Source organism: Ranitomeya imitator, chromosome 5 (genome assembly GCF_032444005.1).
Source record: "Ranitomeya imitator isolate aRanImi1 chromosome 5, aRanImi1.pri, whole genome shotgun sequence".
Classification (NCBI taxonomy): Eukaryota; Metazoa; Chordata; class Amphibia; order Anura; family Dendrobatidae; genus Ranitomeya; species Ranitomeya imitator.
The window spans coordinates 714,856,185-714,872,422 of record NC_091286.1 but is presented as its reverse complement, the minus strand read 5'-3'; the positions used below and the strand labels follow the sequence as shown (position 1 = coordinate 714,872,422).

Sequence of the window (16,238 nt, the reverse complement as noted above, 5' to 3'; positions counted from 1 at the left end):
GAATACCGAATGCTGGTGGGGAGAATAGCAAAACGCTGTTAACCTGCAGATTAACCCCACATCTGCAGGTTAACATCATCATTCCTGGTGACAGGTTCCCTTTAAGCATGTCGAAAATGAAAAAAATGACGACATCTCAGCCTAAAGTTAAAGATGTCACATTTCCTTTGCACAAACACAAAGAAATTATATATATATATATATATATATATATATATATATATATATATATATATATATATATATATATATATATATATATATATACACACATATACACACAGTGCTGACCAAAAGTTTGGACACACCTTCTTATTAAAAATTTTTTCTCTATTTTCATGACTATGAAAATTGTACATTCACACTGAAGGCGTCAAAACTATGAATTAACACATGTGGAATTATATACTTAACCAATTTTTTTTTTTTTGCCATTGATTTACATTGTACTGTAAATCACTTGCAGATCTGCAGCGCGTGGCAAAAAAAGCTGCAGTTCTGCAGGAAGTCTGCAACGTGTGCACATAGCCGAAGCCTGTGCCTGATGAAGAGACCTGTGTAGTCTCCAAAGCTGCAATTTGTTACAATCTTTTCAGTTCGCCATTAAAAGGTATCAACCACTGAGGACTCTCAATTCTACAGATTATTCTAAGAGTGTGCAAAGCAGTCATCAAAGCAAAAGGAGGCTACTGTGAAGAACCTAGAATATAAGACATAATTTCAGTAGTTTCACACTTTTTTGTTAAGTATATAATTCCACATGTGTTAATTCATAGTTTGATGCCTTCAGTGCGAATGTACAATTTTCATAGTCCTGAAAGTACAGAAAAATCTTTAAATGAGAAGGTGTGTCCAAACTTTTGCTCTGTACTGTGTGTATATATATATATATATATATATACATACATATACACTCACGAAAACTGATTAACATCATGGTTGTTCCACAGAATATTGATTTCTGAACTCTTCCTGAGTTAAAACATTAGTTTGCATTATTTGAGGTCTGAAAGCACGTACTTTTTGTTTGTTTTTTTACCATTTTTCTTTGGCAGAAAAAAGAAACAAAATGTATTGCTTGGAAATTCAAAGTTTATAGACTAAAAGAACAATTTACATTTTACTCAAAAAAATATACCTATAAAGAGAAAAATCAGAAACAGAACATGTTGCAATGGTCTCTTAATTTTTGACAGAGCTGTATTTTTATCTTTAATATTTTTAAAATATAAAGAGAAAAATAGGCTGATGCAAAAGTTCAGGCACCCTTGGAGACTTGAGTGCTCAGATAACTCTAACCAAGGTTTTAGACCTTAATTAGCCTGCTAGGGTTATGGCTTGTTCACATCATCGTTAGGAAAGAATCGGTGATGCAGATTTCCCGGCTTTATAAAAACTCAGCCTCCTCTAACCTTGTGTCAAAAATCAGCAACCATGGGTTCTTCTAAGCAGCCACCTAGCACTCTGAAAACGAAAATTGTGGAGGCCGACAAAGTTAGAGAAGGCTATATGAAGATAAAGCATTTTCAAGTTGCCCCTTTCTCAGTTTTAAATGTAATTAATGGCAGTCACCAGGAACAGTGGAGGTCAAGATAAGGTCTGGAAGACCAAGCAAAATTTCAATGAGAGCTGCTCGTAGGATTGCTAGAATGAGAACCCCGCTTGACGTCAAAAGACCTTCAGAAAGATTTAGCAGACTCTGAAATTGTGGGACATTGTTCTACAGTTCAGATACATCTGCACAAATATGGTCTTGGTGGAAAAGTCATCAGAAGAAAACCTCGCCTGTGTCCTAACCATAAAATTTAGCAACAGAAATAAGCAAAAGAAAATATAAACAAGCCTGATGCATTTTAAAAACAAGTCCTGAGGACCGATGAGGTTAAAATAGAACTCTTTGGCCACAATGATCAAAGGTATGTGCGGAGAAAATAGCGCAGAGAATTTCAGGAAAAGAACGTCTCACCAACCATTAAGCATGGGGGAGGATCAATCATGCTTTGGGGTTGTCTTGCAGCCAATGGCACAGGGAACATTTCACGGGTAGAGGGAAGAATGGATTTAATGAAATTTCAACAAATTCTTGATGCAAACATAAAACCATCTGTAAAAAAAGCTGAAGGTGAGAAGAGGATGGCTTCAACAAATGGATAATGATCCTAAACACACGTCACAAGCCAGAATAGACAACCTCAAAAGGTGCAAGCTGAAAGTTTTACAATGGCCCTCACAGTCCCCTGATGTGATCATAATTGAAAATCTGTGACTAGACCTCAATATAGCAGAGTATGCAAGACGACCCAGGAATCTCACAGAACAGGAAGAATTCTCCGAGGAAGAATGGAGGAAAATCCCTCAAACAAGAACTGAAAAAAGTATGTAAGGGGGTACCACTAAGTATTAACCAACCAGGTGCCCAAACTTGTGCACTGACCATTTTCCTTTTTCTAATTTTTAAAATGTAAAATATATAAATATCTCTGTTTTGCCTAAAAAAAAAACAAAGGAAATGTGTCACCTGTAACTTTAGGCCTTTTAGAGATAATTTCATCTTCAACTTGCTTAAATGTTCACAGTAACAGTAATCTTGATAAGGGGTGCCCAAACTTATACATGCCACTGTATCTGTAAACCCAGTAACAAAATGGCACAAAAAAGCAAAGAAAGAATACACTGGACACAGTTTACGACTGGTGGGTTCAGAAGGGGAATACTACCCCAAAGAACGGCACGTTGCCATTCACACTATATACAGGTTCTGGGGCCATCCTCCTGAAGAAGACAAGAGACTTGTGTCCATCTTATCTTCTCAGCTCCCAGTAGCCATGTGATATATTTCGTACTATGAGTAGGGACCTCAAGTTCTTACACGCTGTCCTTCGAGCAAGAGGACGAGGTCTATGGAAGATTTCTACTCAAGGTATCATGAATAGAGTTTGTGACTCCCCAGGTAATGCAAGATCGCAGGATAACGAGAGATGCCCCACGGTACAGCAGTGAGACTCGTCCTCCACACTTGTTCCACACTCTTAGGGTTACGTTCTGTAAATGAGGCAGGTCCTTTCCTACTTCCGCCTGCATATTTGCTATTATAACACTTAATGGATAAAGTGCTAGTGAGGTGAAGGCACCATTGACTGCCCCAGAGCCTAGAGAAGGGGCCCAGACAGGAAGACCTGGATAAGTCAATAAGTCTCTCAATGGCTCTTTACAGGAAAGGAAGATGGCACTTCCCATCATGTTCCTGACCAGTATTATGGAGAATCCTCTGTACATTGCACATGTTAGCCACTGTCTTTTATTGTAGGTCTGAAACTCTTGCACAATTGCACGTGTGTTAGGAAATGTTACGTTATTACGACTGTCCTGCAGAATGTTCTGAATTCTTTCAAATGGTACTAACAAAACGGCTTCTATTGCCCCAGCTAAGCATCCAGAAAAGGCGCGAGATTTGGCACCTGGGGTACCTCCTCTGGAGAAAAAATACTGGAGGCTTCCTTGGGTTCCAAAAAGCAAAGTCCCTTGAACGGTTTTTGCCATGAGAGGTGGTGCCAGTCCACGATAAAGATGTTTACCACCTTCTCTGGTCAACTGACGTGCGGCAGCTCGGATAGTCAATGTGTGAAGCTGCTGTCGAAAAATTGTCTTATAGATGGGAAATGTTAGAACAGTGGAGAGAAAGCTGGAGGTTGCTCCGGCAAAGTAACTACTACTCCATCCGCCCCATCTTGGAGCATCTCCACCTTCCATTTTGCTTCCTTTCAGGAGGTGATATTATTTTTGAAGGGAGACTGTCAGAGTCGGAAAGCTCCTTGGTCCATCTTCTATTCAGTAAGTGTAACTTTATCCTATGGAGTCCTGCAAAAATAACAGGTAAAATAAGTAACACAAAAGCCATATACTAGAAGTGTGCCAGTAAAACATTTACTGCACCATGATGGTGCCATGATGAACATGGTGACGGCATAGATACATAGAGGACACATGGTAGTTACAGGTGAATCTCAGAAAATTAGAATATCACAAAAAGTTAATTTATTTCAGTTCTTCAATACATTAAGTGAAACTCGTATTATAGTCATTACAAACAGTGATCTATTTTAAGTGTTTATTTCTGTTAATGATCATTGGCTGTAAGCCATAAAGACCCAAAAGTCATTATCTCCGTAAATTAGAATACTGTATAACACCAGCTTGAAAAAATGATTTTAAAATCCGAAATGTTGGACTACTGAAATGTATGTTCAGTAAATGCACTCAATACTTGGTCGCGGCTCCTTTTGCATCAATTACTGCATCAATGCAGTATCATGGAGGCGATCAGCCTGTGGCACTGCTGAGGTGTTATGGAAGCCCAGGTTGCTTTGATAGCAGCCTTCAGCACGTCTGCTTTGTGGGGTCTGGTGCCTCATCTTCTTCTTTACAATACCCCATAGATTCTCTAAGGGGTTAAGGTCAGATGAGTTTGCTGGACAATTAAGCACAGTGATACTGTTTTTAAACCAGGTATTAGTACTTTTGGCAGTGTGGACGGGTGCCAAGTCCCAAATGAAATTTCCATTTCCAAAAAGCTGGTCGGCAGAGGGAAGCATGAAGTGCTGTAAAATGTTCTGGACTCCTGGTAGACGCCTGCGCTGACTTTGGTCTTGATAAAACACAGTGGACCCACACCAGCAGATGAAATGACTCCCCAAACCAAAACAGACTGTGGAAACTTCACACTAGACCTCAAGCAGCTTGGACTGTGTGCTTCTCCACTCTTCCTCCAGACTCTGGGACCTTGATTTCCAAGGTCTAGTTTGAAGTATCCACAATCAACGATGGTTTCGGGAGCCATGTCATCTGCTGGTGTAGGTACACTACGTTTTATTAAGACCAAAGTCAGCGCAGCCGTCTACCAGGAAATTTTAGATCACTTTGTGCTTCCTTCTGCCGACAAGCTTTTTGGAGATGGAAATTTAATTCTCCAGCAGAACTTGGCACCTGTTCACACTGACAAAAGTACTAATACCTGGTTGAAAAACAAACAGTAATGACCTCAGTGACAGATGCAGGAGGATCACACTCCGGACCAGTAATGACCTCAGTGACAGATGCAGGAGGATCACACTCCGGACCAGTAATGACCTCAGTGACAGATGCAGGAGGATCACACTCCAGACCAGTAATGACCTCAGTGACAGATGCAGGAGGATCACACTCCGGACCAGTAATGACCTCAGTGACAGATGCAGGAGGATCACACTCCGGACCAGTAATGACCTCAGTGACTGCTGCAGGAGGCTCACACTCCGGACCAGTAATGACCTCAGTGACAGATGCAGGAGATTCACACTCCGGACCAGTAATGACCTCAGTGACAGATGCAGGAGGCTCACACTCCGGACCAGTAATGACCTCAGTGACAGATGCAGGAGCCTCACACTCCGGACCAGTAATGACCTCAGTGACAGATGCAGGAGGATCACACTCCGGACCAGTAATGACCTCAGTGACAGATGCAGGAGGCTCACACTCCGGACCAGTAATGACCTCAGTGACAGATGCAGGAGGATCACACTCCAGACCAGTAATGAGCTCAGTGACAGATGCAGGAGGATCACACTCCGGACCAGTAATGACCTCAGTGACAGATGCAGGAGGATCACACTCCGGACCAGTAATGACCTCAGTGACAGATGCAGGAGCCTCACACTCCAGACCAGTAATGACCTCAGTGACAGATGCAGGAGGCTCACACTCCGGACCAGTAATGAGCTCAGTGACAGATGCAGGAGCCTCACACTCCGGACCAGTAATGAGCTCAGTGACAGATGCAGGAGGATCACACTCCGGACCAGTAATGACCTCAGTGACAGATGCAGGAGGATCACACTCCGGACCAGTAATGACCTCAGTGACAGATGCAGGAGCCTCACACTCCAGACCAGTAATGACCTCAGTGACAGATGCAGGAGGATCACACTCCGGACCAGTAATGACCTCAGTGACAGATGCAGGAGGCTCACACTCCGGACCAGTAATGACCTCAGTGACAGATGCAGGAGGCTCACACTCCGGACCAGTAATGACCTCAGTGACAGATGCAGGAGGATCACACTCCGGACCAGTAATGACCTCAGTGACAGATGCAGGAGGATCACACTCCGAACCAGTAATGACCTCAGTGACAGATGCAGGAGGCTCACACTCCGGACCAGTAATGAGCTCAGTGACAGATGCAGGAGGATCACACTCCGGACCAGTAATGAGCTCAGTGACAGATGCAGGAGGCTCACACTCCAGACCAGTAATGACCTCAGTGACAGATGCAGGAGGATCACACTCAGGACCAGTAATGACCTCAGTGACAGATGCAGGAGGCTCACACTCCGGACCAGTAATGACCTCAGTGACAGATGCAGGAGGATCACACTCCGGACCAGTAATGACCTCAGTGACAGATGCAGGAGGCTCACACTCCGAACCAGTAATGACCTCAGTGACAGATGCAGGAGGATCACACTCCGGACCAGTAATGAGCTCAGTGACAGATGCAGGAGGATCACACTCCGGACCAGTAATGAGCTCAGTGACAGATGCAGGAGGATCACACTCCGGACCAGTAATGACCTCAGTGACAGATGCAGGAGGCTCACACTCCGAACCAGTAATGACCTCAGTGACAGATGCAGGAGGATCACACTCCGGACCAGTAATGAGCTCAGTGACAGATGCAGGAGGATCACACTCCGGACCAGTAATGACCTCAGTGACAGATGCAGGAGGCTCACACTCCGGACCAGTAATGACCTCAGTGACAGATGCAGGAGACTCACACTCCGGACCAGTAATAACCTCTGTGACAGATGCAGGAGGTTCACACTCCGGACCAGTAATGACCTCAGTGACAGATGCAGGAGCCTCACACTCCGGACCAGTAATGAGCTCAGTGACAGATGCAGGAGGATCACACTCCGGACCAGTAATGACCTCAGTGACAGATGCAGGAGGATCACACTCCGGACCAGTAATAACCTCTGTGACAGATGCAGGAGGATCACACTCCGGACCAGTAATGACCTCAGTGACAGATGCAGGAGGCTCACACTCCGGACCAGTAATGACCTCAGTGACACATGCAGGAGGATCACACTCCGGACCAGTAATGGCCTCAGTGACAGATGCAGGAGCCTCACACTCCGGACCAGTAATGAGCTCAGTGACAGATGCAGGAGGCTCACACTCCGGACCAGTAATGACCTCAGTGACAGATGCAGGAGGATCACACTCCGGACCAGTAATGACCTCAGTGACAGATGCAGGAGGCTCACACTCCGGACCAGTAATGAGCTCAGTGACAGATGCAGGAGGCTCACACTCCGGTCCAGTAATGAGCTCAGTGACAGATGCAGGAGGATCACACTCCGGACCAGTAATGACCTCAGTGACAGATGCAGGAGGATCACACTCCGGACCAGTAATGACCTCAGTGACAGATGCAGGAGGCTCACACTCCGGACCAGTAATGACCTCAGTGACAGATGCAGGAGGCTCACACTCCGGACCAGTACTGACCTCAGTGACAGATGCAGGAGGATCACACTCCGGACCAGTACTGACCTCAGTGACAGATGCAGGAGCCTCACACTCCGGTCCAGTAATGAGCTCAGTGACAGATGCAGGAGATTCACACTCCGGTCCAGTAATGAGCTCAGTGACAGATGCAGGAGATTCACACTCCGGTCCAGTAATGAGCTCAGTGACAGATGCAGGAGATTCACACTCCGGTCCAGTAATGAGCTCAGTGACAGATGCAGGAGGCTCACACTCCGGACCAGTAATGACCTCAGTGACAGATGCAGGAGGATCACACTCCGGACCAGTAATGACCTCAGTGACAGATGCAGGAGGATCACACTCCGGACCAGTAATGAGCTCAGTGACAGATGCAGGAGGATCACACTCTGGACCAGTAATGACCTCAGTGACAGATGCAGGAGGATCACACTCCGGACCAGTAATGAGCTCAGTGACAGATGCAGGAGGATCACACTCCGGACCAGTAATGACCTCAGTGACAGATGCAGGAGGATCACACTCCGGACCAGTAATAACCTCTGTGACAGATGCAGGAGGATCACACTCCGGACCAGTAATGACCTCAGTGACAGATGCAGGAGGATCACACTCCGGACCAGTAATAACCTCTGTGACAGATGCAGGAGGCTCACACTCCGGACCAGTAATGACCTCAGTGACAGATGCAGGAGGATCACACTCCGGACCAGTAATGACCTCAGTGACAGATGCAGGAGGCTCACACTCCGGACCAGTAATGACCTCAGTGACAGATGCAGGAGGATCACACTCCGGACCAGTAATGACCTCAGTGACAGATGCAGGAGGATCACACTCCGGACCAGTAATGACCTCAGTGACAGATGCAGGAGCCTCACACTCCGGACCAGTAATGACCTCAGTGACAGATGCAGGAGGATCACACTCCGGACCAGTAATGACCTCAGTGACAGATGCAGGAGGCTCACACTCCGGACCAGTAATGACCTCAGTGACAGATGCAGGAGGATCACACTCCGGACCAGTAATGACCTCAGTGACAGATGCAGGAGGCTCACACTCCGGACCAGTAATGACCTCAGTGACAGATGCAGGAGGATCACACTCCGGACCAGTAATGACCTCAGTGACAGATGCAGGAGGCTCACACTCTGGACCAGTAATGACCTCAGTGACAGATGCAGGAGGATCACACTCCGGACCAGTAATGACCTCAGTGACAGATGCAGGAGGCTCACACTCCGGACCAGTAATGAGCTCAGTGACAGATGCAGGAGGCTCACACTCCGGTCCAGTAATGAGCTCAGTGACAGATGCAGGAGGATCACACTCCGGACCAGTAATGAGCTCAGTGACAGATGCAGGAGCCTCACACTCCGGACCAGTAATGAGCTCAGTGACAGATGCAGGAGGATCACACTCAGGACCAGTAATGACCTCAGTGACAGATGCAGGAGGCTCACACTCCGGACCAGTAATGAGCTCAGTGACAGATGCAGGAGGATCACACTCCGGAGCAGTAATGACCTCAGTGACAGATGCAGGAGGCTCACACTCCGGACCAGTAATGAGCTCAGTGACAGATGCAGGAGGATCACACTCCGGACCAGTAATGACCTCAGTGACAGATGCAGGAGGATCACACTCCGGACCAGTAATGAGCTCAGTGACGGCTGCAGGAGACTCACACTCCGGACCAGTAATGACCTCAGTGACAGACGCAGGAGGCTCACACTCCGGGCCAGTAATGACCTCAGTGACAGATGCAGGAGGATCACACTCCGGACCAGTAATGAGCTCAGTGACAGATGCAGGAGGCTCACACTCCGGGCCAGTAATGACCTCAGTGACAGATGCAGGAGGATCACACTCCGGACCAGTAATGACCTCAGTGACAGATGCAGGAGGCTCACACTCCGGACCAGTAATGAGCTCAGTGACAGATGCAGGAGGCTCACACTCCGGACCAGTAATGAGCTCAGTGACAGATGCAGGAGGCTCACACTCCGGACCAGTAATGAGCTCAGTGACAGATGCAGGAGGATCACACTCCGGACCAGTAATGACCTCAGTGACAGATGCAGGAGGATCACACTCCGGACCAGTAATAACCTCTGTGACAGATGCAGGAGGTTCACACTCCGGACCAGTAATGAGCTCAGTGACAGATGCAGGAGGATCACACTCCGGACCAGTAATGACCTCAGTGACAGATGCAGGAGACTCACACTCCGGACCAGTAATGACCTCAGTGACAGATGCAATAGGTTCACACTCCGGACCAGTAATGACCTCAGTGACAGATGCAGGAGACTCACACTCCGGACCAGTAATGAGCTCAGTGACAGATGCAGGAGGATCACACTCTGGACCAGTAATGAGCTCAGTGACAGATGCAGGAGGATCACACTCCGGACCAGTAATGAGCTCAGTGACAGATGCAGGAGGCTCACACTCCGGACCAGTAATGAGCTCAGTGACAGATGCAGGAGCCTCTCACTACGGTCCAATAATGACCTCTGTGACAGATGCAGGAGGTTCACACTCCGGACCAGTAATGACCTCAGTGACAGATGCAGGAGGATCACACTCCGGACCAGTAATGAGCTCAGTGACAGATGCAGGAGGCTCACACTCCGGACCAGTAATGAGCTCAGTGACAGATGCAGGAGGATCACACTCCGGACCAGTAATGACCTCAGTGACAGATGCAGGAGACTCACACTCCGGACCAGTAATGACCTCAGTGACAGATGCAATAGGTTCACACTCCGGACCAGTAATGACCTCAGTGACAGATGCAGGAGACTCACACTCCGGACCAGTAATGACATCAGTGACAGATGCAGGAGGATCACACTCTGGACCAGTAATGACCTCAGTGACAGATGCAGGAGACTCACACTCCGGACCAGTAATGAGCTCAGTGACAGATGCAGGAGGATCACACTCTGGACCAGTAATGAGCTCAGTGACAGATGCAGGAGGATCACACTCCGGACCAGTAATGAGCTCAGTGACAGATGCAGGAGGCTCACACTCCGGACCAGTAATGAGCTCAGTGACAGATGCAGGAGCCTCTCACTACGGTCCAATAATGACCTCTGTGACAGATGCAGGAGGTTCACACTCCGGACCAGTAATGACCTCAGTGACAGATGCAGGAGGATCACACTCCGGACCAGTAATGAGCTCAGTGACAGATGCAGGAGGCTCACACTCCGGACCAGTAATGAGCTCAGTGACAGATGCAGGAGGATCACACTCCGGACCAGTAATGACCTCAGTGACAGCTGCAGGAGGCTCACACTCCGGACCAGTAATGAGCTCAGTGACAGATGCAGGAGGATCACACTCCGGACCAGTAATGAGCTCAGTGACAGATGCAGGAGCCTCACACTCCGGACCAGTAATGACTTCAGTGACAGATGCAGGAGCCTCACACTCCGGACCAGTAATGACCTCAGTGACAGATGCAGGAGGATCACACTCCAGACCAGTAATGAGCTCAGTGACAGATGCAGGAGGATCACACTCCGGACCAGTAATGACCTCAGTGACAGATGCAGGAGACTCACACTCCGGACCAGTAATGAGCTCAGTGACAGATGCAGGAGGATCACACTCCGGACCAGTAATGACCTCAGTGACAGATGCAGGAGGATCACACTCCGGACCAGTAATAACCTCTGTGACAGATGCAGGAGACTCACACTCCGGACCAGTAATGAGCTCAGTGACAGATGCAGGAGGTTCACACTCCGGACCAGTAATGACCTCAGTGACAGATGCAGGAGGATCACACTCCGGACCAGTAATGAGCTCAGTGACAGATGCAGGAGGATCACACTCCGGACCAGTAATGATCTCAGTGACAGATGCAGGAGGATCACACTCCGGACCAGTAATGAGCTCAGTGACAGATGCAGGAGGATCACACTCCGGACCAGTAATGACCTCAGTGACAGATGCAGGAGGCTCACACTCCGGACCAGTAATGACCTCAGTGACAGATGCAGGAGGCTCACACTCCGGACCAGTAATGACCTCAGTGACAGATGCAGGAGCCTCACACTCCGGACCAGTAATGACCTCAGTGACAGATGCAGGAGCCTCACACTCCGGACCAGTAATGACCTCAGTGACAGATGCAGTAGGATCACACTCCGGACCAGTAATGACCTCAGCGATAGATGCAGGAGGCTCACACTACGGTCCAGTAATGACCTCAGTGACAGATGCAGGAGCCTCACACTCCAGACCAGTAATGACCTCAGTGACAGATGCAGGAGGCTCACACTCCGGACCAGTAATGACCTCAGTGACAGATGCAGGAGGCTCACACTCCGGACCAGTAATGACCTCAGTGACAGATGCAGGAGAATCACACTACGGACCAGTAATGAGCTCAGTGACAGATGCAGGAGGTTCACACTCCGGACCAGTAATGACCTCAGTGACAGATGCAGGAGGATCACACTCCGGACCAGTAATGACCTCAGTGACAGATGCAGGAGGCTCACACTCCGGACCAGTAATGACCTCAGTGACAGATGCAGGAGGCTCACACTCCGGACCAGTAATGACCTCAGTGACAGATGCAGGAGCCTCACACTCCGGACCAGTAATGACCTCAGTGACAGATGCAGGAGCCTCACACTCCGGACCAGTAATGACCTCAGTGACAGATGCAGTAGGATCACACTCCGGACCAGTAATGACCTCAGCGATAGATGCAGGAGGCTCACACTACGGTCCAGTAATGACCTCAGTGACAGATGCAGGAGCCTCACACTCCAGACCAGTAATGACCTCAGTGACAGATGCAGGAGGCTCACACTCCGGACCAGTAATGACCTCAGTGACAGATGCAGGAGCCTCACACTCCGGACCAGTAATGAGCTCAGTGACAGATGCAGGAGGCTCACACTCCGGACCAGTAATGACCTCAGTGACAGATGCAGGAGGCTCACACTCCGGACCAGTAATGACCTCAGTGACAGATGCAGGAGAATCACACTACGGACCAGTAATGAGCTCAGTGACAGATGCAGGAGCCTCACACTCCGGACCAGTAATGATCTCAGTGACAGATGCAGGAGGATCACACTCCGGACCAGTAATGACCTCAGTGACAGATGCAGGAGGATCACACTCCGGACCAGTAATGACCTCAGTGACAGATGCAGGAGGCTCACACTCCGGACCAGTAATGACCTCAGTGACAGATGCAGGAGCCTCACACTCCGGACCAGTAATGAGCTCAGTGACAGATGCAGGAGCCTCACACTCCAGACCAGTAATGACCTCAGTGACAGATGCAGGAGCCTCACACTCCAGACCAGTAATGACCTCAGTGACAGATGCAGGAGACTCACACTCCGGACCAGTAATGACCTCAGTGACAGATGCAGGAGGATCACACTCCGGACCAGTAATGACCTCAGTGACAGATGCAGGAGGCTCACACTCCGGACCAGTAATGACCTCAGTGACAGATGCAGGAGGATCACACTCCGGACCAGTAATGACCTCAGTGACAGATACAGGAGGCTCACACTCCGGACCAGTAATGACCTCAGTGACAGATGCAGGAGGCTCACACTCCGGACCAGTAATGAGCTCAGTGACAGATACAGGAGGCTCACACTCCGGACCAGTAATGACCTCAGTGACAGATGCAGGAGGATCACACTCCGGACCAGTAATGACCTCAGTGACAGATGCAGGAGGCTCACACTCAGGACCAGTAATGACCTCAGTGACAGATGCAGGAGGATCACACTCCGGACCAGTAATGACCTCAGTGACAGATGCAGGAGGATCACACTCCAGACCAGTAATGAGCTCAGTGACAGATGCAGGAGGATCACACTCCGGACCAGTAATGACCTCAGTGACAGATGCAGGAGCCTCACACTCAGGACCAGTAATGACCTCAGTGACAGATGCAGGAGGATCACACTCCGGGCCAGTAATGTGCTCAGTGACAGATGCAGGAGCCTCACACTCCGGACCAGTAATGACCTCAGTGACAGATGCAGGAGGCTCACACTCCGGACCAGTAATGACCTCAGTGACAGATGCAGGAGACTCACACTCCGGACCAGTAATGACCTCAGTGACAGATGCAGGAGGCTCACACTCCGGACCAGTAATGACCTCAGTGACAGATGCAGGAGACTCACACTCCGGACCAGTAATGAGCTCAGTGACAGATGCAGGAGACTCACACTCCGGACCAGTAATGACCTCAGTGACAGATGCAGGAGGCTCACACTCCGGACCAGTAATGACCTCAGTGACAGATGCAGGAGACTCACACTCCGGACCAGTAATGACCTCAGTGACAGATGCAGGAGGCTCACACTCCGGACCAGTAATGACCTCAGTGACAGATGCAGGAGGCTCACACTCCGGACCAGTAATGACCTCAGTGACAGATGCAGGAGACTCACACTCCGGACCAGTAATGAGCTCAGTGACAGATGCAGGAGGCTCACACTCAGGACCAGTAATGACCTCAGTGACAGATGCAGGAGGCTCACACTCCGGACCAGTAATGACCTCAGTGACAGATGCAGGAGACTCACACTCCGGACCAGTAATGAGCTCAGTGACAGATGCAGGAGGCTCACACTCCGGGCCAGTAATGTGCTCAGTGACAGATGCAGGAGGCTCACACTCAGGACCAGTAATGACCTCAGTGACAGATGCAGGAGGCTCACACTCCGGACCAGTAATGACCTCAGTGACAGATGCAGGAGGCTCACACTCCGGACCAGTAATGACCTCAGTGACAGATGCAGGAGGCTCACACTCCGGGCCAGTAATGAGCTCAGTGACAGATGCAGGAGGCTCACACTCCGGACCAATAATGACCTCAGTGACAGATGCAGGAGACTCACACTCCGGACCAGTAATGACCTCAGTGACAGATGCAGGAGGCTCACACTCCGGGCCAGTAATGACCTCAGTGACAGATGCAGGAGGCTCACACTCCGGACCAGTAATGACCTCAGTGACAGATGCAGGAGCCTCACACTCCGGACCAGTAATGACCTCAGTGACAGATGCAGGAGGCTCACACTCCGGGCCAGTAATGAGCTCAGTGACAGATGCAGGAGGCTCACACTCCGGACCAATAATGACCTCAGTGACAGATGCAGGAGACTCACACTCCGGACCAGTATTGACCTCAGTGACAGATGCAGGAGGCTCACACTCCGGACCAGTAATGACCTCAGTGACAGATGCAGGAGGATCACACTCCGGACCAGTAATGAGCTCAGTGACAGATGCAGGAGGATCACACTCCGGACCAGTAATGAGCTCAGTGACAGATGCAGGAGGATCACACTCCGGACCAGTAATGACCTCAGTGACAGATGCAGGAGCCTCACACTCCAGACCAGTAATGAGCTCAGTGACAGATGCAGGAGGATCACACTCCGGGCCAGTAATGACCTCAGTGACAGATGCAGGAGGCTCACACTCCGGATCAGTAATGAGCTCAGTGACAGATGCAGGAGGATCACACTCCGGACCAGTAATGACCTCAGTGACAGATGCAGGAGGCTCACACTCCGGACCAGTAATGACCTCAGTGACAGATGCAGGAGGATCACACTCCGGACCAGTAATGACCTCAGTGACAGATGCAGGAGCCTCACACTCCAGACCAGTAATGAGCTCAGTGACAGATGCAGGAGGATCACACTCCGGACCAGTAATGACCTCAGTGACAGATGCAGGAGCCTCACACTCCGGACCAGTAATGAGCTCAGTGACAGATGCAGGAGGATCACACTCCGGACCAGTAATGACCTCAGTGACAGATGCAGGAGGCTCACACTCCGGACCAGTAATGACCTCAGTGACAGATGCAGGAGGTTCACACTCCAGACCAGTAATGAGCTCAGTGACAGATGCAGGAGGATCACACTCCGGACCAGTAATGACCTCAGTGACAGATGCAGGAGGCTCACACTCCGGACCAGTAATGACCTCAGTGACAGATGCAGGAGCCTCACACTCCGGACCAGTAATGACCTCAGTGACAGATGCAGGAGCCTCACACTCAGGACCAGTAATGACCTCAGTGACAGATGCAGGAGGCTCACACTCCGGACCAGTAATGACCTCAGTGACAGATGCAGGAGCCTCACACTCCGGACCAGTAATGACCTCAGTGACAGATGCAGGAGGATCACACTCCGGACCAGTAATGAGCTCAGTGACAGATGCAGGAGGCTCACACTCCGGACCAGTAATGACCTCAGTGACAGATGCAGGAGCCTCACACTCCGGACCAGTAATGAGCTCAGTGACAGATGCAGGAGGATCACACTCAGGACCAGTAATGACCTCAGTGACAGATGCAGGAGGCTCACACTCCGGACCAGTAATGACCTCAGTGACAGATGCAGGAGGCTCACACTCCGGACCAGTAATGACCTCAGTGACAGATGCAGGAGGATCACACTCCGGACCAGTAATGAGCTCAGTGACAGATGCAGGAGGCTCACACTCCGGACCAGTAATGAGCTCAGTGACAGATGCAGGAGCCTCACACTCAGGACCAGTAATGACCTCAGTGACAGATGCAGGAGGATCACACTCCAGACCAGTAATGACCTCAGTGACAGATGCAGGAGCCTCACACTCCGGACCAGTAA

General features: G+C 49.4%; 1 protein-coding gene across 1 annotated transcript; it reads right to left on the bottom strand.

Moving 5' to 3' along the window:
* Window positions 1-895: 895 nt before the first annotated feature.
* Window positions 896-4,346, bottom strand: SLC25A53 (solute carrier family 25 member 53). Its single transcript, XM_069728709.1, has one exon. The coding sequence runs from the start codon at window positions 3,748-3,750 to the stop codon at window positions 2,899-2,901; it is 852 nt and encodes a 283-aa protein (XP_069584810.1). The 5' UTR covers window positions 3,751-4,346; the 3' UTR covers window positions 896-2,898.
* Between the last annotated feature and the right edge of the window lie 11,892 nt (window positions 4,347-16,238).

Excerpts from the sequence above, each read along its gene's own strand:
- SLC25A53 (XM_069728709.1), bottom strand. The coding sequence starts at position 3,750 with ATGGAAGGTGGAGATGCTCCAAGATGGGGCGGATGGAGTAGTAGTTAC.